General features: G+C 38.2%; 3 protein-coding genes across 4 annotated transcripts; 1 reads left to right on the top strand and 2 right to left on the bottom strand.

Moving 5' to 3' along the window:
- Positions 1–558: 558 nt before the first annotated feature.
- LOC100254667 (glucan endo-1,3-beta-glucosidase 11) lies at positions 559–3,092 on the top strand. Of its 2 annotated transcripts, XR_002028992.2 has the most exons (4): positions 559–674; positions 757–1,853; positions 2,394–2,570; positions 2,917–3,092. XR_002028992.2 is itself a non-coding variant. In XM_019216823.2 (3 exons), exons 1-3 carry the CDS (start codon positions 626–628, stop codon positions 2,463–2,465), a joined length of 1,218 nt encoding a protein of 405 aa, XP_019072368.1. In that variant the 5' UTR covers positions 559–625; the 3' UTR covers positions 2,466–3,092. The 2 variants fall into 2 exon arrangements, 1 of the variants encoding a protein (XP_019072368.1); XM_019216823.2 differs by having other exon boundaries at positions 2,394–3,092.
- Positions 3,093–3,695: 603 nt separating this feature from the next.
- LOC100259769 (ubiquitin carboxyl-terminal hydrolase 9) lies at positions 3,696–14,734 on the bottom strand. Its single transcript, XM_010661937.3, has 14 exons — positions 14,519–14,734; positions 14,225–14,400; positions 13,108–13,362; positions 11,684–11,828; positions 10,648–10,707; positions 10,442–10,537; positions 8,981–9,379; positions 8,706–8,846; positions 8,363–8,533; positions 6,426–6,683; positions 6,183–6,331; positions 5,152–5,715; positions 4,768–5,044; positions 3,696–4,370 (listed from the first exon to the last, which is right to left on the bottom strand). Exons 2-14 carry the CDS (start codon positions 14,374–14,376, stop codon positions 4,206–4,208), a joined length of 2,832 nt encoding a protein of 943 aa, XP_010660239.1. The 5' UTR covers positions 14,377–14,400; positions 14,519–14,734; the 3' UTR covers positions 3,696–4,205.
- A 531-nt stretch (positions 14,735–15,265) lies between these two features.
- Positions 15,266–26,917, bottom strand: LOC100244469 (uncharacterized). The gene is made up of 8 exons (XM_002272194.4): positions 25,529–26,917; positions 24,849–25,222; positions 18,366–19,565; positions 18,121–18,279; positions 17,669–18,020; positions 17,469–17,539; positions 17,226–17,348; positions 15,266–16,661 (listed from the first exon to the last, which is right to left on the bottom strand). Exons 1-8 carry the CDS (start codon positions 26,415–26,417, stop codon positions 16,296–16,298), a joined length of 3,534 nt encoding a protein of 1,177 aa, XP_002272230.1. The 5' UTR covers positions 26,418–26,917; the 3' UTR covers positions 15,266–16,295.
- Positions 26,918–27,200: the final 283 nt, after the last annotated feature.

Raw genomic sequence — 27,200 nt, 5'->3', positions numbered from 1 at the left:
CAAACCATGGTTAGGAGGAATCACCCAACGTTGGCTTTGCATGTATCCTACGTCTCTTTACCTGTCTTCACTGTCGTTTCATTTCCCCTTTCTGAAAAATAGAAAATGGGGAATTAGAGGAGAAAGAAGAAATTAAAGGGATGCCCAGAAAAAAAGGTGGCCGGTTGGGAATGGTGTCCATGTGAAGAGTGTCGGACAAAGCTGCTGACGCTGGTCGTAGGCGGTTCCGGGGCCCCACAAATCATCGGCTTGAACGACCTCTGAACCAAGTATTGAAGCTTTCAATCAAATCACGGGCAAAGCATTTCTTTTTCTTGGTTCAGAATTAGACAAAAGGCATCTCCATGGCTTAATCTAATCTAAGCTGAAATTAAAGGAGAGCATCACTCACAGTCACTCGCCTATATATCCGGAACTCATTCCCCACTCTCCTCCTTTTCACCCTACTTACATTGATCCAGAGGAGGAAAATCAGACCTGGGATTTTCCTTCTTTTGTTTTTCTGGTTGAGGCGGTGGAGTGGGTTCAGGCTTGACGGCACATTCTTCCTCGTTTTGAGTCCCAGTTCCCAGTTCTAGCTGCGTACTACTGAGTACGGATTGGTTACTTCTCTAGTAAGGAATTCATGGAGTTGAGTAAATTCTGCTACTCTTCTTTAGTTTTTCTCATCTCAGGTATGCTCGGAATCTCTTTTAAGTTTTTTTGTGTACTTTTTGGTTTCATTGCGTTTGGGTCTCGCTGTTACTTTTTGAGTAGGGATTGTACTGCCGGCGGTGGTGGTTGCTGTCGGCATCAATTACGGCCAGATCGCGAACAATCTGCCTTCGCCGGACGATGTGGTTCCACTGGTACGGTCAATTGGTGCGAGCAGAGTGAAGCTCTACGACGCAGATCCGAAGGTGCTGCGCGCATTTGCCAACACTGGAGTTGAGTTCATTGTTGGGCTGGGAAACGAGTACTTGTCGAAGATGAGAGATCCGGACAAAGCGCTGGCCTGGGTGAAAGCGAACGTTCAGGCGCACTTGCCTGATACCAATATCACCTGCATCACCGTCGGGAACGAGATTTTGACATACAATGACACTTCTCTCAATGATAACCTGCTGCCGGCGATGCAGGGCGTACACGCAGTTCTGGTTAACCTAGGGTTAGACAAGCAAGTCAGTGTCACCACAGCGCACTCGCTCGCCATTCTCGAAACCTCCTATCCGCCATCGGCCGGAGCTTTCCGGCAAGATCTGATAGAGTGCATTACTCCGATTCTGAACTTCAATGTCAAAACCGGATCACCATTTCTCATCAACGCCTACCCATTCTTCGCGTACAAAGCTAATCCGAAGCAAGTCCCCATCGATTTCGTCCTCTTTCAGCCGAACCAAGGGGTTGTCGATCCTGACACGAATCTCCACTATGACAACATGCTGTTCGCACAGATCGACGCCGTTTACTCCGCCCTGGCTTCCCTCGGCTTCAAGAAGATTCCCGTTCAGATCTCCGAAACTGGTTGGCCTTCCAAGGGCGACGAGGATGAGACCGGGGCCACAATTGAGAACGCAAAGAAGTACAACGGAAACCTGATAAAGCTGATGTCTCAGAAGAGAGGAACGCCCATGAGGCCAAACTCTGATTTGAACATTTACGTTTTTGCTCTGTTCAACGAAAACATGAAGCCCGGGCCCACGTCGGAGAGGAACTATGGGCTGTTCAAACCCGATGGAACCCCAGCCTATCCGCTCGGATTCAGCGGAATCGAAGTCAGCAGCAACACAACCACCCCTGGGTACGGCGGAAACGTCAGTGTCACGCAGCCGGCTACTTCTTCCACCGGTTATCTTTCCATTTCATCTGCCACGGTAAAGTTTAGTTCAACCGTTATCTAATATACGCCTATTATGCCATGCGCATCTTAGCTATCTAATTCATCGTAGAAAAATAATATAGAAAAAAAAAAAAAAAAAAAGGCCACATCCTAAAAACTCTATTTTAAATTTATTACTTATTTTAAAATGCCATTCCAAACGAGTCCTTGTGTTATTATTTTGTATATGAATGATGGTTTTGGACTGAAATTTTAGCCAAACCAAAATGGAGAAATGGACGCATAAATGGTGGGGATAGGGGTTTTGCATGTCAAACCGAAATGGACAGGTGTTGAATTGTTGAATGTAAAAGGTATAGAAAGATCAAATAGCTTGAATAGATTGCTTTACTGGATAATTGGCATCTAGTTCTTTTTTTTAAGAAAGATATTGGGTGGTATAGATTCCTTTACTGTATGTTGAAAGCATCATGTTGACAATGATCTATTTTATTGACCATGACAACACGTAGCGTTGCATTTTGGGAATCAATAATTGAGGAAGTGGTTGTCTCTAACGGTGTTCTGATTTCAGGAAAGATTAGGTTCCCGTGGCATTCTATCCTGTGTGTGCTTGAGCTGGATTGCACTGGCCCTTAGGAGTTGAAATGTGATTGAGAATTTGAAGTCCTTTACAGCCTCATCGGCTAGCTGTAAAAAAAAGGGAACAGGAAGGGGAAAAGGAATCAGGGAGATTGGGGGTTGGGGAAAGGTAAAATTCTGTTCCTTTGCCTGTACGCGATTATGTGTTGTGGGAATCATCATCATCTTTATCTTTTGGACTAACGAAAGTTTGCATCTTCATGGAAATGGAATTCCCAATGAGCCATACACCCCTGTTATCCTAGTGGCCTTAAACAGTAAACAGTAAACGCAGAGATTAATGCTTTTGCTGGTGGAGCCACTTTTCCGGTAGAGGGTGTAGGGGCCACTGAGAATTGAAAATGATGAATGACCGTTGCTTTTTGCTTTTGAGTTGGCACTTGATGTTGAGTTGCTGCTTTTCCTATTTTTGGTTTTTTTTGTTGCTGTTTCATTCTTTTTCTTTCTTTTTGCAGGGGCTATGTATCAGATATTAATAACGGTACGCCTGAGGAGATTAGGGAGATAATTCTTAGTTTTAGTATTGATTTACGCATATAGGACAATTAGATGAGTGATATTTGATGGTGTCTTGTATCACATTTGTTTCAGCCCATAAAGAAATGTTCATCATTTTCTGTCTTTGATTTCATTGTGCAGTTCCGGAATTTTTTATTTTGTTTTTGGTAAGCTTCGTTGCACAGTTCTGAAATCAAGCAAACAATACTACATCAATTCTAATTAAAGATGAGAAGGAAACTGGAAGGAAAGAACCTGGATGAAGCCATTTCAAATTTGGAGAGGAAAAAGTAAAAAAGAAAAAATAAATAAATAAATTTTAAGTCAATAAATATTTCTGAACACTTAAATTTATTTCAATTATTTTTTTCCATTATGTAAAAATTGTATAATTTTAAAATATATAAATTTCTAACTAATATTAATTATATTTACTATTGTTCCGTCTCCTCCATGGTGATAACATTTTTTCTTTCCGTCCGGTGACCAATGTAAGCCTAAATGATGCTCCCAGAATTGGATTGTAAAATGTTTCTTTCACGTTGGATTCTGCGCTGAAAGCAATGACCTTCGGTGTAAAAAAGATCTTTTCCTTGATATCTCCGCCACCTTTTACAATCCCCCCTGCCTTTTTGCCTTCTGACCTAAATTAATAGACACCTCCAATGGTCAAAACCGGTAATCCAAGGCCCCATACATTTTTCGACCAAACCAGCAGTTGAGCCATAACCATATATGCCATATAAGACTCAAATAATTATTGGAAATCTGATTTAAGAAAGGAGTAGGGACACAACATGATAACAATTTCAACTCTTTTATCTGACTAGCAGAGGGGGAGGAAGTAAAGAACAAGATTTGGCAAGAAGGTCAAGGTAATGAGGAAAGTGCTCACTATTTCTCTCCATTTGAAAGCCTACAGATCACAGATTAACCGGAATCTATAATAAGCCTATCTGATTGGCAACCAAAATTTCCTTTTTAAAAAAGCGTCATCAACATAAGATAAGCTATAGCTACTTCCACCTACCATCCTAACCGAATACAGCCCCTCATATTTCCATTATACCCATATTCCAACCTTGGTGTTGCTTCTTAAACCCTTAGCCTGTGCAGATTGGTCTGAAAGGCGCATCATCATCCTGTGGACTCAATTTTTTTTGGACCAAATCAGCTTTTCAGGTAAAAGAGGGACCATTAGAGCCACAACACTTCGAAATGCAACTGCATGCTACATACACAGCCCTCAAGAACTTGTATGACCCAGAGAAGGCTCCCCTGTTCCAATCTTTGGAGCTGCTTTAACTCGTTGATAGAATAACACATATGCAGCTGATGTCTTGATCTCGCTCTCGCCAACGGGAGAAACATGGCTGTCATCGAAATGGTACCATCTGTTTTCATCAATCAACTGCACAGTGGTAAAGTAAGCCCCTTAGTTCCTCAAAAGAAACCAATGTCCTCTGGAAGGATCATATAAATTCAGTTAGGCAATTTTGAATTACAGTAGGCAAGAGTGTGGCAACTACTTCTACATGATTGACTAGATGTAATATACTTGATAACACGCTAAAGCCTAGTAATTATTAGCTGAGATATGTTTGGTCACACAGCAGAACCACTTCAATCCCTTGAGACCTGGCTCAAGTGGCAATGGTTGGATGGGGGAGTAGAAGATCCCAGGTTGGATTCCCAACATCAATAATAATAGTTCATCCAGCTGGTACTCCCATTGAAGAAGACGAGAAAAACTTGGGGATTGTGTAATTTAGAAGACAAAAGAAAGAAACCTGGATTATGTAATTTACCTTTGCATAGGCAGAGTAGTGCCCACCGCCTAGGCCACCATAATGGTTGCTGATGGCATATAGCTCATAAACATGAGATTGTGAAGATGCATCCTTGCATTTCACATATTGGCTCAAGTCAAGACTATGAATGGGAAAATTTACAAGGGTATCAAGTTTGTTCTTCAGGTATCGGCTGTATGAAAATCGTTTCAAGTGAAACACAAGAATATCTGGCAACCTCCACAAGTCCAATTTCTTGGTGGCTTGTCTATGTTCCTTGCAATTAGGGCAATACCTGCATTGAAAATTTGGAACAAAAAGTATTGCATTATAACAGATATGAAGTGCATTAGCTTGAAATTACACAACTATGCACTGAAAAGGGCTTAAGAATACTCTTACCACATGTCTTGAGGTCCTAGAGGTTCTTCTTTCAGGAATGCCTCCAAGCATGAAAACAGGGTGATAGCTTCTGGCCTGGTCTTCTTTGCGGTGAACCCATTCTTATGAACCTCAGGAAGATCCCTGAGGTAGCTGGCATCATATAATTCATGTTCTTTGTCAGTCCAGTCCAACATAACCCGTATAAATTGACCAGGTCTTATGAGAGAATCCTTTTCAATAGGCTTGCAGCTCAAACCCCTTTCATCAGTAATGGAAAGCTGGAAGGACAACTCCCATCTGGACATTTCTTCTAGTTCTGTGCCATCTGTCGACTGGTTCCCAGATCCAGATTGAGTATTGCAGCTGTTTGTAGGATTATCAGTAGCTTCTGAAACGGAGCCATTTTCCTTGCCACTATGAACATTAGACGAAGAGGGATATGTTTTCCTTCTCAATGGAGAGAGCAATCTAGAAACGGCAATGTCAATATCAGCTCCAGTTTGAGCATCCTCTCCTAAATAAGTAACTAGTGGTGCTCCCAAAAGCTTCCTCTCACCACCCTTCAGACTGTCTGGTGTACATCTGCAATACCGGGGTGCTTTGATTATTAAAATATCAATGGGGGAAGAATAGGCAATACCTAAGTAATTAGACCAGCCTAGGAAAGATGAATCCTGTCAAGCATGAACACATTTGCCGGCAAACAGAGACAACAAACCTACCTGTCCATCGCACCACATACATTTGTTGTAAAAGGTTGTATTTACAATTTGTGTAATAAATTGTTAGTCTTTCATGGCAATGAAAGCACAATACATTGAATAGGATTATGTGAAAATCGATACATGCATTCTCATGCAACATTAAATAGCCAGTATCATTATAACCATCGGAACACTGCCATGGCCCCTTTGTTTTCAAGCAATCTAAGAATTAAAAGCAAGCATCAGATAAAAATTGACAAGCATGTACAATTATGTCACTAGAAGCCTTTAGGCCACCTGCAATTGAAGAACCGAATAGATACATATTTAAAGAAGAAAACGTACTGTTGCTGACACCTATGAATTATCTCCAGTCTTGTTAATCCTGCTCGTTTCTTAGGAAGACGGTAAGCCACAATATGTTCCTCATCCTTTATATTAGTCAATAACTCCGAAGGATTCTCTATGTATCGATATATCCGATGTTCGTAGACCTGGAAATTGAAAATTGTGCTTCAGCACTGCAACTTAAAATAAATAAGCAAAACAGCTATAAATAATAATTGAAATCTGAATGTTAATATCTACCTCAGCAAGCAGTAGATTTTCATCACTCTTCAAGCAGCATGCAGCAGCCAATGCCTGGCTAAGATCTTTACAGTAACCATGTTTTAGCACTGTCACAGTGTAGGGCATTGGAAGGCCACTTCCATCACCATAGAACACAGTCACCGTCATTATCCGAGTGACCGTTGAAGGCAGCGGCAATGACAAATACATGAACGGATCAAATGTTATTGAAATTTTGCTGCAAACTGGGCAAACCAGAGTTGACTTATATTGACCCTGAGTGTTTGGTTATAGACTGTTAGTGACCATATTATTATGCCTAATTCCAAGTTTCTGTACTCCATATTTTAAGTAAAGAAAAGAAATACTTTAAAACTCTACATCATAAGCATCAAGATATTATAAAATTGGACATCTGAACTATATTCCCAGGATGAACCATAGGTATTGTGAATCCAGTGCAATTTTAGAAGAAATCCCAGTGTGCGATTCAAACTAAAATCTAACAAGGTTGTACATATGATGACATTCTCGAGGGTGCCAGTGATATTAAGAAATTGAGTTAATTGACAGTCATGTCAACAAAAGGTTTTCTAAGATGAGAAATGAAATTGAAAAATCATATAAGACACTATGTAAGTACTAGTTAGAAAGCAGGGAATTGATTCCAGTAGACAAAATAGGGAAACAGTAATGAGCATTTTGGAATACTGTTGCACAGCCCATGAAACTAATTCTAGAGACCCCTCACAGGTATGCCTCATCAAAGAACTTGGTTTCAAATACAGGACAGCATGCCTATCAGACATGCCAGTTATAGTCCACCCGAAGACACGATTCCAAATTTCTAACCAGAATTTAGGGAAAAAAAAATTATACAAATCAAGGCCTCAGACAAAGCACGATTTAGTTTTTGACTTGGCACTGCAGGTCATGATAGAAATTCAGCACATATACAATGTGCAGACTGTGTTTTCCTTGTAACTTGCCGCAACAAACTTTTAATGTTCTGGCACTAAATTTTCTAAAGGAAGAAAAATTGCGATTTCTGAAGCTAAAAGAGAAGTGAACAAACTGATAAACCTTTGAAAAGGTTAAAGGTTTGAATCACAGAAACTTGAGTAGATGCTCAAGGAAGCCACTAGAAACTTCCCATTGTGTAACTAGAACAAACTCCATATGATATGGTAGCACAGTTTGCTTGTCCTCATTTACATATAAATAGAGAAAGCATCTTCTGTCTTCATTGCATCCTTGGTCATCTATTGCATATAAAGTACCTGCTATATCAACTTTTTGACACTAGGCACAGCAAGGAGCTTTCCTTTTTTTCTTTATCGGGGGTCGGGGAATACATATAATAGAACCTGGAACCCATCCCACTCATGGCTTTCTTGCAGCATACTTTTACATACTTTTTTTTTTATGGGTAACAGCATACTTTTAGATACTATTGATCTACATGTTAAAATGAACCTGGTATAAAGTTCTAAACCATCATTGTAGATTATGATAAACGGCCCACATGATGAAATGCATACATAGGAATTAGAATCTTTGTGATATGATATCTTACATGGGCTGGAATTTGAGTCTCTGGGATATGATAAATTCGGTTAGGTTAACCATGTATATGTTTGATGCTCCCAAAACCAATCATTATAGATGAATTTTTTATTTTTTTATTTTTTTTTATTTTTTTATTTTATAGATAAGGAGAATAATATTAAATAGGAAGAGGAAACACCAAACTAGTGCCCTCTAGGTATATAGGGAATATACAAAAGCAGCCCACAGACTAATCATTATAGATGAAATTGGACAATTGTAGATGGACAGTTTAACATTATTGGTATCAATTTTAAGCAAACAAGCAGCAACCTCGTACTTGCAAAATTTAAAAATACAACACAACAGTGTAAAAGGAATAAATTAAATTAAACAAAATTGCTCACCTGGCAAACATCCACAATTAATGAATCATTCCGAGCTTTATGATTCCTCCAACACTCGTCAGCAACTTCCTCATCTGGGCGACCATTTGAATCCTTTGTTTCAATATATGGCTTTTGTTTTACACGATTCAAATCTTCATGCAGTCCATCCAGTAAGAAAGCAAGAAGTTCCTAGAGAGAAGAATTTGTTATTCAGGGGAAACAAATTGATTATGTAGACAAATGAAGTATACTAAAAGTATTTACAAGAAGAGACTGTAATTGGGTTTTCAACATTTGAAGCAAAGAGTAGTGAACAACCAAACAACAATTAACCACAGAGAGGGCATAAGGCAGTACTAACTTGAGAATCGTGCTGATTATACCCACTGAACTGAGGAGCAAATCGAGCAAGTTTTCCCTTAAATGCACGAGGTGCAACTGGTGTCCGGCCAGAGGACCATAATTTCCTCAACAATTCACCAAAAGCAAATGCAAGCTCACCCTGCACAGCTACAATGGATATTAGAAACTTTACGCGAAGGGATTAAGAAGTAAAGGATTCCCCTCTGGTCATACAAGAAAAAAAAAACCTGGACAGAATAGTAGAAAGGATGAAAAATAAGGATAGCCTCATACATTCATTCCTAATGGATTTTGTTTGTTGATCTCCTCGGTGTAGTCTTGCAAGAAATACTCAAATATGGGGGGTGTATGTACTAAACACTGAATAGCACTGTTCATAAAGCAAGTGTTTCCTAGATTCTGCAATCCTGCCAAACCTCCCCTATCTCCTTTTGCTACACTCCTCAAAACATCATATCCATCCTCCATATCTGTAAATGTTGAACCTAAAGGACTTCCCTGATACAAATTGGAGGTATGAACTTTGGAATAACCATTTGAGAGGGTTGGGCCTCCTGCAATTGATACAGAGGATCTTGGAGGTTCCATTGGTACCAAAGCCAGTTCATTTCCGGTTGAATCCATGCCAAATCCAGAGGGCCAATATCCATCAAGTTGCACCTCCAAAAGAATCTGCAGTGGCGAGATGCATAAATAGACAGACTACAGATAAATCAAAACAAAAAACCAAACAACAAATTTGATGATGTTTTTGAAACTTAAAGGAGAACTACCCAGCCAGGAAAACAGAGTATACTAACTAACATTTTAGAATTACACACAGCCTTTATGTTGAATCAGAATATACAATGAGAGCACAAATTTCATTTAGAAAATGTGAAAAAAATTTATAAGCTCTTTTATAATCTATGACATGAGATTATCACAATCATTAACGCCTAAAACAGCCTTTGCTGAGGCTGGAGCTAGTCTCCTATATAATTCAGATAGGAAAAAATTATCAATCATGAAAATGATAGTAAACAAGGCAAAGCAATTCTATGGAAAACCAAATCCTAGATAGATGGCTTTGGGTGAAAACCAAATTAGAATAAATAAACAATATATATATATATATATATATATATATATATTTGTGTGGCATACTGACATAAAAACATAACTGCCGCCACAATGTATTCATCTTTGGCAGGGCAAGGTTGTGATACAAATAAAAATCACCTTATTCTCAGAGCCTATTCCAGTTTTTCTTATCTTTTCTTTCTTTTTCTTTTTCTTTTTTTTTTGATAAGAATATTCCAGTTAACTCTCTGCTCAACTAATCTCTAACTCCATAAAAACCTTACCCAAGTAATGATGTGTGCTTACATATATGCATAACCACATTGAAGCAATTTTTCATTTAATTACTGTAGAAAATAGCATTCCATTGATGATGCCCAAGATAAACTAGGTAAATTATGTGCCATTTGGGGCTCCATGGGACAGATGTAATGTCTAATTGTAGGAAACACAACATTTTGGCATTGACAGAGTTAAAAGTAGCACCTTGCAACAAAAATAGAAAATTTAATAAGCTAAAGCACTTCCATATGCATAAAAATAAGGTAAAGACATGTCTTTTCATTCTAGAAATCAAAGAAACGAATATAATCATCTAAAGATGGTATAATCCATGCAATTTCTTTCTAATACCAATTATTCACAGATAGATGCATTTTCCAGAGTACTTACATCTTGGTCCATCTGCAAGTTAGATTCCTCAAGAGTTTGGTTTGAAGCAACTAATATTGCTTGTTTCCGCTTATTGAAATAGTCCCATATGCGGGCCTGTTGATATTTTAAACCAAAAAAGGAATTGAACTTCTTCTCAGTAAAAGAATATAAAGGTAAGGAAACCAAAAGAAAACCCATACTCAAGGCTAAGTCACACAACACACCTTTTCCTGCTCTACCACTTTAAGTGTACACACCCTCTCATAAAGCTCATGCACAGAAGCCTGGAACAAATTATACAAGTTAGAAAATGAATGTTCTACAATAAAATATTGATCTTCATCCACCAATAACAAACCTAACAGGTCATACATTCAAGGTCAAGAAACCCAAAACCTAAACAGTATCCATTTACAGGGGAAAGCCCCTCCAGTATAAGCATAGAAATTCAGGAAGACTCCATAAGAAGCATATTGAACAAAAGAAGGCTCCACAAGACAACTGTTCCTAAATTTCTTGATGCTACTATAAGAAACAGAACAGTTACAAGCCTGAGTTAAGAAAATGACTTGCGAATGAAAGTTTCATTTTTCTTCTTTTTTTTTTCCTTTCTTTTTTCTTTGTTTTGTTTTCCTTTTTTGGAGCACAAATAAGAAATTCATGAGGAGGATTTCCATGCATCACTTCTCTCAAAACCTCACATCATTCAACCCAACTAAGCTAGAGTTCCTTGGTTGAGTGAAAACATTCTAGGATACATTAAAAAGTTTTTTTCCAACCCATTTTTAATGGGCAAGGAGATGAAGAAGGAATTCAAACCCATGAGAAGTCTGCAGTACAGACTTAACCAACTAAGCCAGTCTTTAACATAAAATTAAACATCAAATGACATGGGAGAAAGAAAAAGAAACTTAAGGGTAAAACACACACACACACACTAGGAAACATGGTAATTTTCAGGCCCCAGAAGCTCCAAATATTGCTCAACATAAGATTAGCTATGATGAACAGTCTCCATGATGTGTGAAAAAATTGTAGTTGTACCAAGGTTAATATAGAGGTTAAATGTAATGTCTCTACAACTAATAAAATGGTAAAAATGAAAGTTCCAAGGAGCAACTTCAACCAAAATTTAACCGTAAAGGCAAAATTAACAGTTCATAGAAAGTAGCCATTTCCATACATCATTAACTCTTAAGGTGAGAGATAACCATATAGGTCTATTTTGAGAGAAGAAAAAGAGGCAAAAGAAAGGAGTACCTTTTTACTCAACCTTATAACTGATTGACTGTTGTCTCTGGAATCAGTTAACTTAAGGCATAGTCGGTAAATCTCCACCATGAATTTCTTGTGAGTAATACCTTGAGAAATCATCTTTCTGGGTAATGCCGGTCCTCCTTTATACCTAAGTCAATGTAATGAAAAGATACATAAACATATGCAGCATCCCAAACAATTATAAGGAATAAAGCTTGTGCCTCAAAATTCAAAAGGAAGAACCAAAAAAGATCTTCCAAATAATATTGGAGCATATCCCCATATAAAATCAGAAATACCAATCCATAAATCACCTTTCAAGAACTGAGCAACAGGAGTAAAAATGAATGTCTGCTTTCACTGCTTACGCATTTATTATGGTATATCAAGGAATGCACTCCTACAGGGAGTCACATCCCAGACAACCCACATAACCAACAAGCCAAAGTGATATTTGACATGATCATGAAGCACCTAAAAACCCCATTAGAGTGAATGGATGTTATGCCCATCACTGTTGATAATGCATTAGAAGCAGAATTGGAAAAATAGGTCATAACAGAAATAATAAGTTGCCTTACTTCATAGTCAACCAATCCAGATATTATCAAGCTTTTACCTAAGTGATGGCACCGACAAGTGAATCAAATACAAGGAGAGTTTGCAACTAAGAGAGATGATTTGTGATTCACCAAGTTGAACCAGTAACCTACTCAAGGCTACAAAGAAGTGATCACAATCTCATGCCACTAAGAAGTTGGCTTCCCAAAAGAACATTGATAGATGACCATAAAAGACATGCCTACCCAAATTTTATATTGAAATTGATGACTCTGCATTAACCAAAAGAATCCACTTCCTCACTCTCCAGGTGTAACAACAAATCTGAAAATCTTAAAGCTTTCAAAAGGGTTCATCCCTTGCTATCTGGTGCCTTGGAAACCAAATAGGATCAGGAAAAGAACAATAAATTCAGAGGGTCATCCACAAATTCTCTAAAAACATTTCACACAATGCACCTGTGCACATAGCCTGATCATCTCTAAGCGTTTATAATGCCTCCCCATGGTTATATCCTACAGGCTCATCTCTATACCTTCCCTTCTTAGTTTGATCATTAATTTACTTCAACATCAATTTACTGGAACTTTAGGCCCACACATTAATTGTCATTTGTCACTCTGCTCAATAAATAATGGCACAACCTTATGGTTTAAGTACCAGTATACATGTTTGTCACATAGAACAGTAATGCACATCTCAATGCCAGCCATTCAACCCTAATTCTATGGGAAACAATTAAACAATAAAGGAACTCAAAAGGAAAGAAACTACCAATCAAAAACTCCTTTATAAAGGAAAAGATGTCAAGTATCACATGGTAAAGCTGTCTCAGCTAGAAAGGAATTAGAATGAAAATTTCCTACCAGTCAAAAAGCTTCTCCCAAACTTCTTGAGGAACTAAAACATAATCACGTCCCTCCTCTAGCGTTCTAAGAATCTCCAGATCATCAAGTTCACATTCATTTCCATTTAAAACAATATCAGAATTATCAATAGGTCCAGGTCTCTCTGCTGTCTTTGATGGAACCGCATCCAAACGCTGTGAATCAGACAAATGCCCATTAATTGGATATTCACCATTGCCCTGTCCAATGTATCTCTGCCAACTTGTAAACCATCTGAATAAATGGAAGAAAAAAAACCTAGTTACAACCGTGTGAACAATGTAAAATTGAAACAACAATCAATAAAAGAACCAAATAAAAAAAAAAAAATATCAGAGAAAAGCCATCATAGGACAGGTTATTCCATCATAGGGCATGTTATTCCATCAAACAAGCCTGTTAAAGACATTTAAACCTTAATTTCAAAATAGGGCTTGACAATTACAGCAAGTAAAAATGATGGAAAACAATTCAGGAAATTACAGTACACCTTTAACATGGATGAAACATGTTTGCAAATTTTGGCCTTACCATGAAGGTTTGCAATTGGAACACATAATCAAGCAAAGTTGGGTAATCCAAAATCTCACAACAAAGCCTTAAAGGCTTAAACATATTTTCGTGTCCTCAAGGATAAACATAAGATTTTGCTTGTCCCCATTAACAAGAAATCCTATTTTCTTAAATTATATTCTATAATTGCTTTTATTGAGTATTAATGTACAATTGCTGAATCACAAGTCAATTCAGATCAGGAATGGAAAAAACATTGATTTTATATCAGAAATAGGATTTATTTATTCATTTATTCATTTATTTTGGCGAGCACGGAAAAAATTGAAGGATGTACAAAAGAGGTTGATGATTCAAATGATTTTTGTAGTGTGAGAACTGTAGAGCTCCTGAATCAACATTAATGTTCAAAAAAGGAACGAGCAAAAATGATGGCTGGATCTCCTTGAAAATACCAATCAAGCTAAAACAAAACAAGTAACCCAATCAAATCGATAAATTTTTCCATAAACGGTATAAAAACGCAGCATGCAAAGTGAATTCTAATAGCACAACAGAACCGAAAAAGGGCAAGTGAGATTGCCTATTGGAAACAACGTAGTACAAGTTGCCTTCTTTCAAACTGGACTCTGATTTATTCATCAAATCATCAACAATCTGTTTCTCTTGCTCCGGTGTGTAAGGTAAGCAACTTCCTCCATTTTCCATCATAAAACCCGAATCAGCAATAGTCATAATCGATTTCAACCTGAAAATTTTCTGAAAACAGATAAATTTCCGTCAAAAACCGATTAAGATCTCAAGTTCAGCGGTCAAATCTAAACATCAAACCAAAATTTCAGAAAAAAAAAGGGCGAAAATGCATGGATTTGCTCACACTGAATTTGAATTGGCGGAAGAGATCGGAGCACAGAGAGAAAACACAATTGCGAAGAATGTCTGCAGTGAATGATTGAGATTCGTTGAAAATTTTGCTAGAGGAATTGAAGAGATGGAACCCTAGATTGCAGGGGAAGAAAGGCTGTGATCCGTCTTTCTCAACGATCTGTGCTTTTTATTCACTCGAGTCACGGTCCTTATATAGCCCAAAGCCAAAAACGTGCAAAAGGCGAAAACCCATTTATTTATTCGTAGCCTTCATTTTTTTTTTCTTTCTAATTATAAAAAATATACTTTTTATAAGAAGTTGTGAGGACAAAGGTACTTCAATGTAAATCAATTTTCATCATCAACTACAGGTAATCTTATGTGACACTGGAATTTGAATCTAAAATAAATTTACCTTTTTAACCCTAAAAGGATTGTTTTAAAAAATATATATTAGAAATGATTATTAGAATATAAATATATTAATTTGACTTTATTATTATTAAAATTGTTGCACTTGCACACTATTATAGAAATGGTTGTCTTCTAAAACGATTTCATTGCTTCATACCTTACAAATATTCTTGTTACTTAATAAATAAATTTTATTATTTTACATTGGAGTCACATTTCTTTGTATCCACTCATCAATTAATGGATGTAACCATAGCCTTCTAAAAGCAGCCGGGTTGAATGGATGTCATCAAATCACACATTCTGCCCCATTATCCCATGAATTGACGAGGCTAAACTGATATTTGCCAAATCAAATGAAAAATAAAATTATTTTCCTCATACAGGAGATGTGTGATAATGAAGTCTGAAGTATGCCAATGGAGATGGCTACTCCTCCTTACAACTAGGCCGTTTAGGTTAAAAAGGAAAAGGTCTTTTCCTTGCATGCCACTCCGGGAAGAGGATCACGCTCTTCAGCTGTAAATTCTTAAGCAGATTCCTTGCTTTAAGGCAATCAGCATCTCCGCAGATTGGGGCAAGGAGTCAGCTTTTGAGGTCTTGGTCAAGACACATGCACAGAGCACAGGTGGATCTTGGCAGGTAACTGGCTTGGTAGGAGGAACGTAAACGCGGGGCTATGAAAACCCCCGTTTTAAGATGTACAGAAAATGCATTGAAACGGGTTCACATTATAAACAACCGTACTCATCCACTTACACCGCGTCTTTTATCTCATTGACTTGGCCATCTTCTAGAAACTCTTTGCTGTGTCCAATCAAGAAAGCATTTTTCTGGTCATATTTCAAATAGCACGTAGATTTAGGAACTCCCTCCACAAAGCAACCAACCAGCAGAACGAATAAATCATTCTCATGCTGCTTTCCTAAATATTACAATCTAAAAAGAAAAACAACAAAAAAAACAAAACAGAACGGAGTTATTGACATCTCATTCTCCAAAAAAATAAAATTTATATGTACACTAATGCTACATCTTTTTGGCCTTCAGAAGCTCCAGCAATTCAGAAGCAATATTGAATCCCCATGCCAATCATGCCCCAGATGAGGTTGGCAACAAAAAGATGGCCGAAAAATGGAAGTATGCACCAATCTGATGTGACCCCAATAACAAATCTAGGACGACTTAAAGGCATCTAGCCAACTTCCTTGCTAATTTTTTTTTTTTACGTTTAAGGAGCTGGCCATTTTCGCTGAAACATAAGTTGCAAACCATCCAAGAGGGACAACATTTAACCATAGAACCCAGCTGCCCCCCCAGAATTAGGATATTGAATCACAAACCAAAGAAATCAGCCATCATGAACTCCAAGTCTATAGCCTGGTTCCCACCTCATCTGAGCTAGCTGAAGCCTCACTTCCAACAGGACATGTTCCACCTCCCTGAATCTCATCCTCACTGAATATGCTCTCATCGCTAGAATTAGAAAATGGTTCAATGTCATCATCACTGATGATAGCTGCCTTTCGTCTTTTCCTGACATCTTTTATTCCTCGGCCTTGCAGAGCCAGTCGTCTGCGTCGTGCTTTCCGCTTGCCCTTTGGAAACTCTTCTCTGTGTGATTCAAGACTCTTGCTTTCTACCTCCTTTGCCATTTTGCCCTTGCCATATTCATTATCATCCAATTCAAAGCTTGATGGTTCAGCATCAAGCTTGCGTCTCTTCCTGCTCGCATTGGTCTGATACAGAATTATTCACACTTCAGATTTGGATAATGTTGTTATAGGGGACAGTTAAATCCAAAAAAAAAAAAAAAAAGTCAAAGACACTGCAGCCAAATCCAACACTTGAACAAATGAGAGCACAAGTTTTCTACTTAAAACTCTACTTCATGATAACAGGTAAAGCGAATGGAACTACTGATAGATGATGCCAATGGAGACTCCACCTCCAGGTTGTATGTGTGTCCCACAAAGATGAAACTTATTCAAAGACTGATCAAATGCAATCAGCCTTCAGTGGATAAAAGAACATTTGCACAGAAGGACTATGATAGCATTCGATGGCTACAATAAATAACATTCACTAATTTGTTAAAAAAAAATAAAAAAACCCAATGAAGACCAACTGTGAAGATGTTACATGGTGCATCTAGTGGTAGATAGGTAATTCAATCTAATAATCAGGGCTGTCAATCAAAATAGCAGTCTATCCACCAAGCTAATGGAGGTTTCAAGTCTCAACACATAATAATATCATGCATACAGAAGACAAATTTTTTTAATAATGATCATATGATGTACCTTGGGACCACGATCAATCAACCGTGCCCATTCATTCCGGTTCCTCAGGCAATCAAGAACAGCCTGCGAATGACTTGAATATGCATAACGCTCTCCATTATGCTTCCTCAAGTTATGCCAGTGCTGCAAAGGAACAAAAAGAGAAGAGAAGAAACAAGCGAGTTTATTCCCTTGTTTACAAAGAAGGCAACCAACTAATATACAGAAGATATCAAGCACTCTATCTAACAGAAGCAACCATACCGGCAAGACTGCATTACAGAGTTCTTCATATGTCATGCGCCTGCCTTTGCTCATAATATCATTGATCAAACCTATGAATTAAAAAGGTAAAGTCTTAGACAGTGAAGAGCTCAGTAATACTTCTTTCTATTCTAATTTGATCACATTTCAGGAAAAACATCTAGAATTTTATGAAACTATAATTTTTATGAAGCAACTACCTGGTAAAGTGCGATGTGCAGGAACCCGTACAGTGCCCGCATCATCATCAGACATATTCCTTGGTGAATTACGTACAGATGCTAAATTTTGATCATTAACCTCATTTGAGGAGGATGGACCACTATTTGCAGTTGTGTTGGAGGCAAGGGGAATATTCTTCTTGACAGAATGTTCTGCTTTCGGAAACCCATCGTCTGCTTCCCTCTTCGTAGAAGCATCTGCTGCATGCACTGGATCATGTCTCCTCTGATCAGGTGAAGGCACTCTGTCCATTTTCTTGGCTTCATCATCACGCTCCCGAAAACCTCGAGACCCATCTTTGGAAATATCCTTGCTTTTTCTTCTAGGAATCTATAAAACAGAACAATATTAGCGACCTATGTTGTTGAAGGCTGCAAATATTCAAAAGGGGACAGCGACTTAATCTACACAGCAAAGTAAGACATCTTACCAAACCATGATCCTTTCCTCCAGAAGATGATGTTCGCTTTATCAGCATGCTTGTAGGAGTTGGAGAAGTCAACTGAGGTAAGCTACCCGCATGGCGCACACGTGGTACCCGAGGCACTCTAGGAGAACTATTAAGTTCTTGATGCAAAAGTAAAGCAAGCTACCAAAAACCAAAATAGGAGACCATGTCAAAGATAAACTTTCAGAAAAGAAATTTAATAAAATAAATGGCAATTCTGCTCTCACCTCTTCATCGCTTAGTGTTGCAGGAGAATTTGAAGGTGCAGTAGGATGCATAGATGACATATTATTCACCTTAGATGATGACTGGGAATTTGAAGTGCTAAACTTTTCACCTCTTTGTGACAAACTTGGGGCTGGTACTTTATTTTGTACAAGCACAGCACTCTGAGTTTGCAGTGAACCAGCAGAGTCACCAGAACCTGAAGGAACAGCAGTATTCTGGGCTGAAGATGCCTTAGAGGACGAGTGCAACACAGGATCTTTTGAATCTTTTGAATCTGACAGGGGTCTCTTGGAAACAGAAGAATGGGAAATCCTGTTTGAGTGTGATGCTTTCAAAGCAGGATTGATGGATGATTTTGGACGCTCTTTAACTGTTTTCCTTGGCATTTCATGCCTGTCTTCATCCCTGACCACATCACTTGCAGCATGATCTTTCTTACTGTTAGTATTGCAGTTAGAAACTATTCGTTCTTTAGCAATAGGATTAGAGTTCTGAGTATTCATGGGTTTACAGTTATCAGAAACAGATGACTTGGAGATCACAACAGTAGATGAACTCGGAGAAGATTTTCCTACACATACTACCATTTTACGCTGACTAGATAGTGCTTGAGAGCTAAATACAGTTCCATCTAATTTTGGTGGCTCTTCAGCTAGTTTTGAACCATGTTTGGGTTCTGAAGTACTTTTCTGCACTATCATGGAACCATCTGAGACATCTAATTCCTGCTTATGCAGACGAGTGCCACCAGATAATTGATCAGCTTTATCTGCATGAGGGTCACTGGCTACTTCTGCACTTTTGTCAACATCTTGTGCCTTATGGTCACTGCATTGCGAAAAGCTTAGAGCCACTAAATCATTCAATTTAGAATTTTCGGACATCTGATCTGCAGATATCCCTGGAATTTGAGATAGGTGCTCAGTGCCAATGGGCTTTACATCAACAAGTGCAGAAGACTGAGAATCCAAGATCCTTCCAGAATTATCATCATCCACATCTGCTTTCACTTTTAAATCAGGCTTTACAGAATTTAGCAACATGTCACCATTTGAATCCAGAAGAACTTGACTTTCTTTCAAATTTGATGCTACACTAGGCACCTCTTCGAAAGGAGGGTTTGATTTCTGTACATCGATTTCCATATTTTTATAGGAACCTCCATTATCATCTAAATTAGCAGCAGCCATGTTAACCACCTAACATAATATTAGAAAATGTCATTCCAATACAACAAGTAAAATCTAAAGCATATAAGAAAAGCAATTCCTAAGATCACAAATAAGTCAGCAACAAGATAAATTAAACAATCCTTTGTTAAATAACATATGCATACACTGCATGTAAAACCACTTGGTTTCAAGAAGCAAACCGATAGCAAAAATATCCACCATAAATTTGCAACTCTTCCATGGAGGAAAGGCTTTTAACAGGATACTTCCACAGAACAATGCCAAGTAAACGACCTACAAGTTTCTAGTATGGGAAATCTTCAACAAATAGTTCTGAACTCCTAAACCACATCAATGCATCTAGTATAATTCTGGATGGGGTGCTGCAGTTGACTAACAACAGCCAATTTTCTCTGTTTCCAAACCTCCCCAATGCAGAGATGATTTTTGCTGCTACTTAAGAACAATTTAGGGTGGGGAATTCAACACGATATCTGGCTTCCACCAATGAGGCCTGTTTTGATCTGACCAATGGAATTATAAGTGTAAACTTTTACCTATCAAAAAGCGTTTATGGTTGTCTAATTCAAGTTGAATAGTCACAGTTGATGTTCCCCACCATGTTATTTTTTGGGAAACCCGGAAGAGGGGGGGAAGCGTGGCAGGGTGCAAGGATAGAAAATTGGCTTCAAAGCAATAAAAATGCAAAACTAAATATTATTGACCAAGCATCTTGTTTCAAAGAGATACCACTTTGAATTTGCGCTCTTTTCGTTTTTTCCTTCTTTTTATAGGCAAACAAGAATATTATTAGTAACAACTAAAAAAAAGGGTGCATCAGAGATCAAAGTACAAACAGGGTAAACGGAGGCACCAAATTGGCAAAGAAAAGGATAAAGAGAGAAAAAAACCCTCTGTCCCATCAAAGCGTCCAACCAATCAACAAAATCTAATATAGACATTGAGGCTCCATCTAAAAACTTCCTAGCCCAAAGCCAAAGCAAACTCAAGAATGCCTTCCTGCACTTCTTGCACACAAAGGTCCCTTGCCAAATTAAAAGAATCTAACAGACCATAGAAGACAACACCCACCCAGTCAACATTAAATAAAGAGAATAGAAAATGCCACAAGATCCTCATTTTAGCACAATAAAGAAGTATATGAATTGTATGATCAACCGATTCTTCTTCAACTTTGCAAAGATGACATCTATTTTCCAAAGTTCATCCTCTCTTTTAAATTTTCTCTAGTCAAAATTATCCCCTAAACTGCTTCTAAGCAAAGAATCCAACTTTTTTTCTTTTGATAGACAATAAGAGAATGAATGAAAAAAGTGCCACACAGATGGGGTACCCTATGTATATAGGTAGTCTACACAAAACATCATAAGCATGAATGACAAAAGACAAATACAACAACAGCCTACAAAAAAGCCAAGCTATCCACAAGGAAGAATATCTAAGAAATCTATAATGGAGAAGCTCTCCATTTCGAATGAAGCATGAGACCACTCCAATAGGGATTTAACGACAAACTCCTTCAACCTTTGATCTAAGAACTTCTCTTTATTGAAAGCCTCCGCTTACACTCTTTCCATATACACCAAAGCAAGCAAATTCATATGCCAACCAGTTCTTTTCTTCTTATCCAACTCCTTAAATTTCCACTCAATGAGTAGATTTCTCACAGAAGCTAGAAACACCCATTTCAGCTGAAGACTGCTAAGAGAAATGATCATAGCACTTTTGTCTTTCCACAATGAATTAAAATGTGATCAAATAATTCTTCATTGTATTTACAAAGGCTGCATCTATTGGCCATTGTCCATCCCCTCTTCATTAAAATATCTACAATTAAGATCTTCTCCCAAACCCATGCAAAAAAAGAACAGATCTCAGGGGAGCTTGGGATTCCCAAAGCTCTTCAACTGGGAATACTATATTACTCTAAGCACATTAAGATTTGTAGTACAACTTGATACTGAAACCACCCCTCCTATCCTTTTTCCAAAATAAAGTGATCTCTACTTCTTGCACTTTCAAAGGTTAGATAAGATCCAGAAATTAGGTCACCACCTCCATCTCCCAATCTTAGAAGGGCTTTCTAGATTGAACCACCCAATGGTCTCCACCTCTTCCCTCCCATAAATGTGCAATTGTAGCATTCTTGGAAGAATATTTTGAAAAGCATAGGGAATGCATCTTTTAACCTAATTTCCTTTACACATATGTCCCATTTTGTTCGTCTACCATTTTTTAATTGGATAGCTAGCCGAAGACTAAAGTCTTCCCATCCTTTTCTAATGTCTTTCCAGAAGCTCATACCAAAGAAGTCCTTCACCCCTCGAGCTCTGCCACCCCTCCAATCCCCTGAATTTTTCATGGATAATCTTCCTCCACAAGCTCACCCGATCAAAAGCAAACCTCCACGACCATTTGCCTAGCAAAGCCTAATTAAGGACCTCCAATCTTCTTATTCCCAACCCTTGATGCTTCTTATCCTTGCTCACATCTAACCAACTCACTAGATGAATCTTCTTTCCTAAATATCCCCCCACAAAAAGTCTCTAAATTTCCTTTAACCTGATCCTCACATTTTTAAGAATTGAAAAGAAGGGAATAAAATGAATTGGGAGATTCAATAGGATATTCTTTATAAGGACTAGTCTTCCTCCTTTGGATGAGTACTACTTTTTCCAAGAAGTCAATCTCCTTTTGAACCTCTCCTCAATTGTATCTCACCCAACACAAGACTTATAAGGGGCCCTAAGAGGTAAACCAAGATGAGAAGTAGGAAATCCCCTCACCTTGAAATCACAAAGAGAATCCAATCTGTCCAATCCTCCACCTCCTTGACTAGAATAATTTCACTCTTTTGCATATCTATTTTCAAACATGAGACAACCTCAAAACAAGTGACAATCCACTTCCAGTATCTCAATTTTCAACTGATCCATATTAACCTCAAAGAATAGAAGACTATTGTCACAAAATAAAACCGTTCCATCTGCAAATAATAGGTGCAAGATGTGTATTCCTTCTCCTCCTTTGCCCTCAACATTGAAGTCAATAATGAAACCTCCCTTCTTAGCCCTTTTAATTAGCCAACTAAGGACTTCCATGACTAGCACAAAAAGATAGAGAGAAAGAAAATCCCCTTACCTCAAGCCTTTGCAAGTTGGGAAAAAAATCTATAGGGGAACCATTCACCAAAACTGTCATTCTTGCAGAGGATATGCAGAAGTGGATCAGCTCTCTCCATCTATAATCAAAACCTATCTTGTCCGACACCAAAAGGACAAACTTCTAGTTCACATGGTCATAAGCTTCTTCCACATCCAATTTGCAAATTATGTCCACATTGGAACTTCTCTTCCTTGAATCAACACCCTCATTTGCAATTAGAACTACATCAAGAATTTATTTACCCTCCACAAAAAACATTTTGATTGTTTGAAATCACATTGATAACAACCCTTTTCAAACTGCCCACAAGACTGATTGGCCTAAAATCCTTAACATCTTCCATTCTTCCCTTTTTATAGATAAGAACCAGAAATCTCGCATTGAGGCTACAGAAAAAAGAATCCAAATTTTTATACACCCAATAGTTCCAAACTACATTTATCGGAGAAACCCAAACAAGAGCAAAAGACTTTAACTAAGAAATTTCTGCCTTTTGATACCCCCCTCAATCAATCTCTCTTCCCCATTCCTTTTCATTGAATGTTTTTACGACTTCAAGATAAAGGCCTCAAGACTTTCCAGCTTCCAATCATTGCACTATCTTGAGAAGCAGGAACTCCAATGCCTTATAATTTTGTTTATGAAATTAGGAAACGTCGAGACACTTTCCACCTAAACCAAAGTGACCCACTTGGCCCTACTTCTCCTAACCTAAAAAGAAAGAGGGGAAAAAAAAAAAAAACTCACTGCCATCTTACTTTTTTTTTACCACTTGTTCTGTCTTACTTTTTTTTTTTACCACTTGTTTATGGCATTAAGTGATGTCTGAGGATTACCTTTTCAAGCAAATTCTTACTTTAAATAGAGAATCTACTAGGAGTGAAGGACAAAAAGATCAAAGGGAACTCTAGAATCATGTGTGCAAATCCAAATGGGTACCCATCTTTGCCATCCAAGTGGGTGAAGATACACCTAGAGAATCACTAAAAGTAGTGGAGAAGATGACGAAACAAAATGAAAATATATGAATATAGCTTGGAAAATATGAACAATAAAATGGCTTATGCAAATCAAGCCACTCTAAACGCAAATATACTTAAATCAATCACAAAAATATGTAAATTAACCATGCAAAATCAGGTTTAAATCAGATTGGAATAATAATAAAATAAATAAATACCAAACAAGCATCATTCGATATATCCACAACCTATTCATGCATTCCCGTCCATTCAAGTCTGGCTTTAAGCCAATTACAACTCAAAAGCAAATCAAAATCTCATGACTTAGTATATATACATACAAAACAGGCATTAGGCAACCTTGAAAAAGCAAGAATCAAAGCTAAAAAAAATGAAAATGGAGAAACCTAGGTGAACCGGTTCATTGAATGATGTCAACTAATACAAAACAATTATTTACAGTAAGAAAATAGTATCACACAAATCAAAATAGCTTAAAAATGCATAACAAGGTTATGGGATGAGCTAGTCAAAGACAGACATGCCTACTAGTTGATACATGCCCAACAAGTATGTCCAAAAAAGGAGGAAAATGATTCTTAATTTGCTGAAGTTCCTCTAAAACAATTTCTTACTTCATTTGAAATCTTTAAAAAAAATAAAAAAAATGTCCCATGCCTTAAGATTACGTGCTTAGACAACACAAGTGTCCACCTAAGTGGGACCATGCAACATGGCGACTAATAACAAGTGGCATCTTAAAATGCAACGATGAATCTTTAACTGTAAGTTTAAAATTTTCACGCTTCCAGCCAGTCCAGTATTTGTTCATTATTGAGTTCCTATATGTTGATTAAACAGGTAAGTCCATACTAAGATGCCCATCAATTATTTGTGAATATAAATAAAAGAGTTGCTATAGGTCTTGAAACTAAATGCCTTGTATCTTAATTATGAATCTAACAACTCAACAGCATAACAACACTCCCTGCTGAAACCAACCCGAGACTGGAAAGGTAAAAATACAGAAACAAGACAAACACACACATAAAACTATAAAAATGGTGTTGTGGGGGGAGGGTGGGGGGGAGAGAGGAATAAAAGGCAGGGATTACTATTTCTGCACCTAATTGCAAAGGATAGCAGCCATATCAAAGCATACCTCTTCCTTCATAGGAACACTCTCAACTGTGTTGTTTTCTAATGTTGATGATACGATGTCAGTTTTAGGAGAACTTTCAGATCTTGCAGGAACTTGATGCTCGGTCTTATCTTCATCTAGACCAGCTCCAATGGGAAAATCGTGTCTAGATGCATCAGCAGGAAAAGATTCCGAATGGTGCTCAGCAGCCACTAAGCTGTCATTCGACTTGTCAACATTACTGTCCACTACATGAAAAACATCAGATGCAGGCTCTGTGGGCAGAGTGCCCCTCAAATTCCCTTTATTGTTACTCTGATTATTAGTCTTGGGAAGCTTGGAACTTCTGTCTTCGTGATATTCCAACTGTTTTGCATCACTAGAGGATGTAAACCCTGTAAATGAAAAACCAAAAAGACCAAAAAACAAAAAACATAACAACAAAAAAACTGGTGTCAATGAGCCAGTAATGAAAATTCCAACCATTTTGCATCACGAGTAAATGAAAGCCCTAGTAAAGAAAATTAATGACCAAATGATTGGAGCCAACATGTGCATATTACTTACTACAACAAATGCTCCACCATTTACATTCTTATTGAAACACAGCAGACAGTAAAAAATAAAAAGCAAGAGTCTATAGAAAAGATTAAATAGCCATAGTACCAGCATCATATGTATTGGAAACTCCATCAACTCACCTGTTTTGGAAGAATGTGAACCTCTTCTTTTAGTATCCTCTTTTTCAGCAGTCCTAATCCTCTTCTTTCCACTGCGATCCTTTGATGGGCCGAAATCTTCTTTCTTCCTCTTACTCGGATGAACCACAAATGGACGGAGTAAGCTTCTCTCCTTCTTCACGCCATTCTGAGCAGGCCTAACATCAGAATCCCCAGCCTCCCACGTCTTCAGCTCTTTTGTGGCTGGTTTTCTGTCAAACCCACCTTCCTCAGTTTGGCCTCTCATATTAACCAAAGCTGCTGGAGCAGCCAAAACAGCCTCCTTTGACAGTGAAAACAGAACCCCGGCTCCTTTGTCCACAGGATTTTCATTTTCTTCCTCAATTTTAGAATCAGCCTCTTCCTTCTCATCCCAACAGGGGAACTCTCTATACTGGAAATTGAACTTCTTGGGCACGTAACCAGTGCACTTCCACAACTCCGGCGTGAAAACGGAGGACAGACCTTCAAACAGGCCAGGTTCGCCTCCCGGAATGCCCTGAACATGTACCCTCTCCTCAATTGGTATATCCGTCCACAGCCTAAAAGGCCGTCTAGCAGGAATATTCGATCCATACGAACTCTCCATCCTCATTGTCTTAGTGGGCAGCTCAACCAGCAATTGAGCAACCTCCGTCTCCTCGCTATCATTCCTATTATTCTTGCTCTTGCATTTATCGCAAGCAAACAACTTCTCCCCCTTCACATAGCGCGAGCACCGCGTATGCACCCACACGCCACATTCATCGCAGTTCACCATCTCTTCCCCATCATCAAAATTCACACCACAGACGCAATCCACCGTCCAAGAACCATCCACCCAGTCCTCGGGAGGATCTGAGCTAGGAAGGCGGTGCGACCTTCCCTTCATAGCTCCCTACTCTGTGCCCTAATCACAACAACCCTACCGCTCCTCCAATTCCCCAACACCACAAACCCTAGCCCTAATCCTGATTCTCATACTCGTCCGTCGAATCGAATGGTTCAATAACCTACCCCCAAATGCTTCCCCTAAAATCCATCCCGCCCAAAATTACATAACAAAAACCTATTTCATAGATTACAGTACCTCGAAACCAGAATCTATGATCGATTTTGACCGAGTTCAGAGCTTGTTTTTGATGGACTCGCTCTCAGATTCTCCTATTTCTCTGGGCAAAGCTGTAGGCGATGTGTTGAAGAGCTTGAGATGCGAAGAACGCTGAGGAAAGCTGAAAATCTGAAAAGCTGAAAAGCAGAGTCTGGTTTCTCACGATCTCTATCCCGAATCCTCACAGAAATGGCTTCTCTCCAACGAAGAAGCGGAACCCAAGACAACGTCGAAATTGGCATTATCAACTGACTGGCGTCCGTATCTGTTGAGTTGCCTTGGGCCCTCGGCTTGCCTCCAAAATATCCAAGCCCAATGAAAGGGTTGGCCAATGGGCCCACAACCCATAAGGCTCCGTTTGGAAAACGCTAAACCGGAGACTAAGCCACCAAAAGAAAAATGAAAAAAAAAAAAAACTGCAAAAAATGAATTTTCTTATTTGATTTATCACAACAATAAAATAAAATAAAATCTTATATAATTAAAATATTTAAATATTTATATATTTTCAAATTCTTGAATTCTTTATACACCACACGAAAAGAGAGAGATATATTTTAAAAA

Source organism: Vitis vinifera, chromosome 2, assembly GCF_030704535.1.
Source record: "Vitis vinifera cultivar Pinot Noir 40024 chromosome 2, ASM3070453v1".
NCBI classification, from domain to species: Eukaryota; Viridiplantae; Streptophyta; class Magnoliopsida; order Vitales; family Vitaceae; genus Vitis; species Vitis vinifera.
The sequence above is the reverse complement of the archived record's forward strand: the minus strand, read 5'-3'. Positions and strand labels throughout refer to the sequence as shown.

Coding starts and splice junctions, on each gene's coding strand:
- LOC100244469 (XM_002272194.4), bottom strand. CDS start 26,417: ATGAAGGGAAGGTCGCACCGCCTTCCTAGCTCAGATCCTCCCGAGGAC. Junction 25,223..25,528: donor TTCACATTCTTCCAAAACAG/GTGAGTTGATGG, acceptor TTTCATTTACAG/GGTTTACATCCTCTAGTGAT. Junction 18,021..18,120: donor GAGGAAAGGATCATGGTTTG/GTAAGATGTCTT, acceptor TCTGTTTTATAG/ATTCCTAGAAGAAAAAGCAA.
- LOC100254667 (XM_019216823.2), top strand. CDS start 626: ATGGAGTTGAGTAAATTCTGCTACTCTTCTTTAGTTTTTCTCATCTCA. Junction 675..756: donor TTTAGTTTTTCTCATCTCAG/GTATGCTCGGAA, acceptor CTTTTTGAGTAG/GGATTGTACTGCCGGCGGTG. Junction 1,854..2,393: donor TTTCCATTTCATCTGCCACG/GTAAAGTTTAGT, acceptor TTCTGATTTCAG/GAAAGATTAGGTTCCCGTGG.
- LOC100259769 (XM_010661937.3), bottom strand. CDS start 14,376: ATGACTATTGCTGATTCGGGTTTTATGATGGAAAATGGAGGAAGTTGC. Junction 10,538..10,647: donor AAGTGGTAGAGCAGGAAAAG/GTGTGTTGTGTG, acceptor AAATATCAACAG/GCCCGCATATGGGACTATTT. Junction 5,716..6,182: donor ATTCATAGGTGTCAGCAACA/GTACGTTTTCTT, acceptor CCGGTATTGCAG/ATGTACACCAGACAGTCTGA.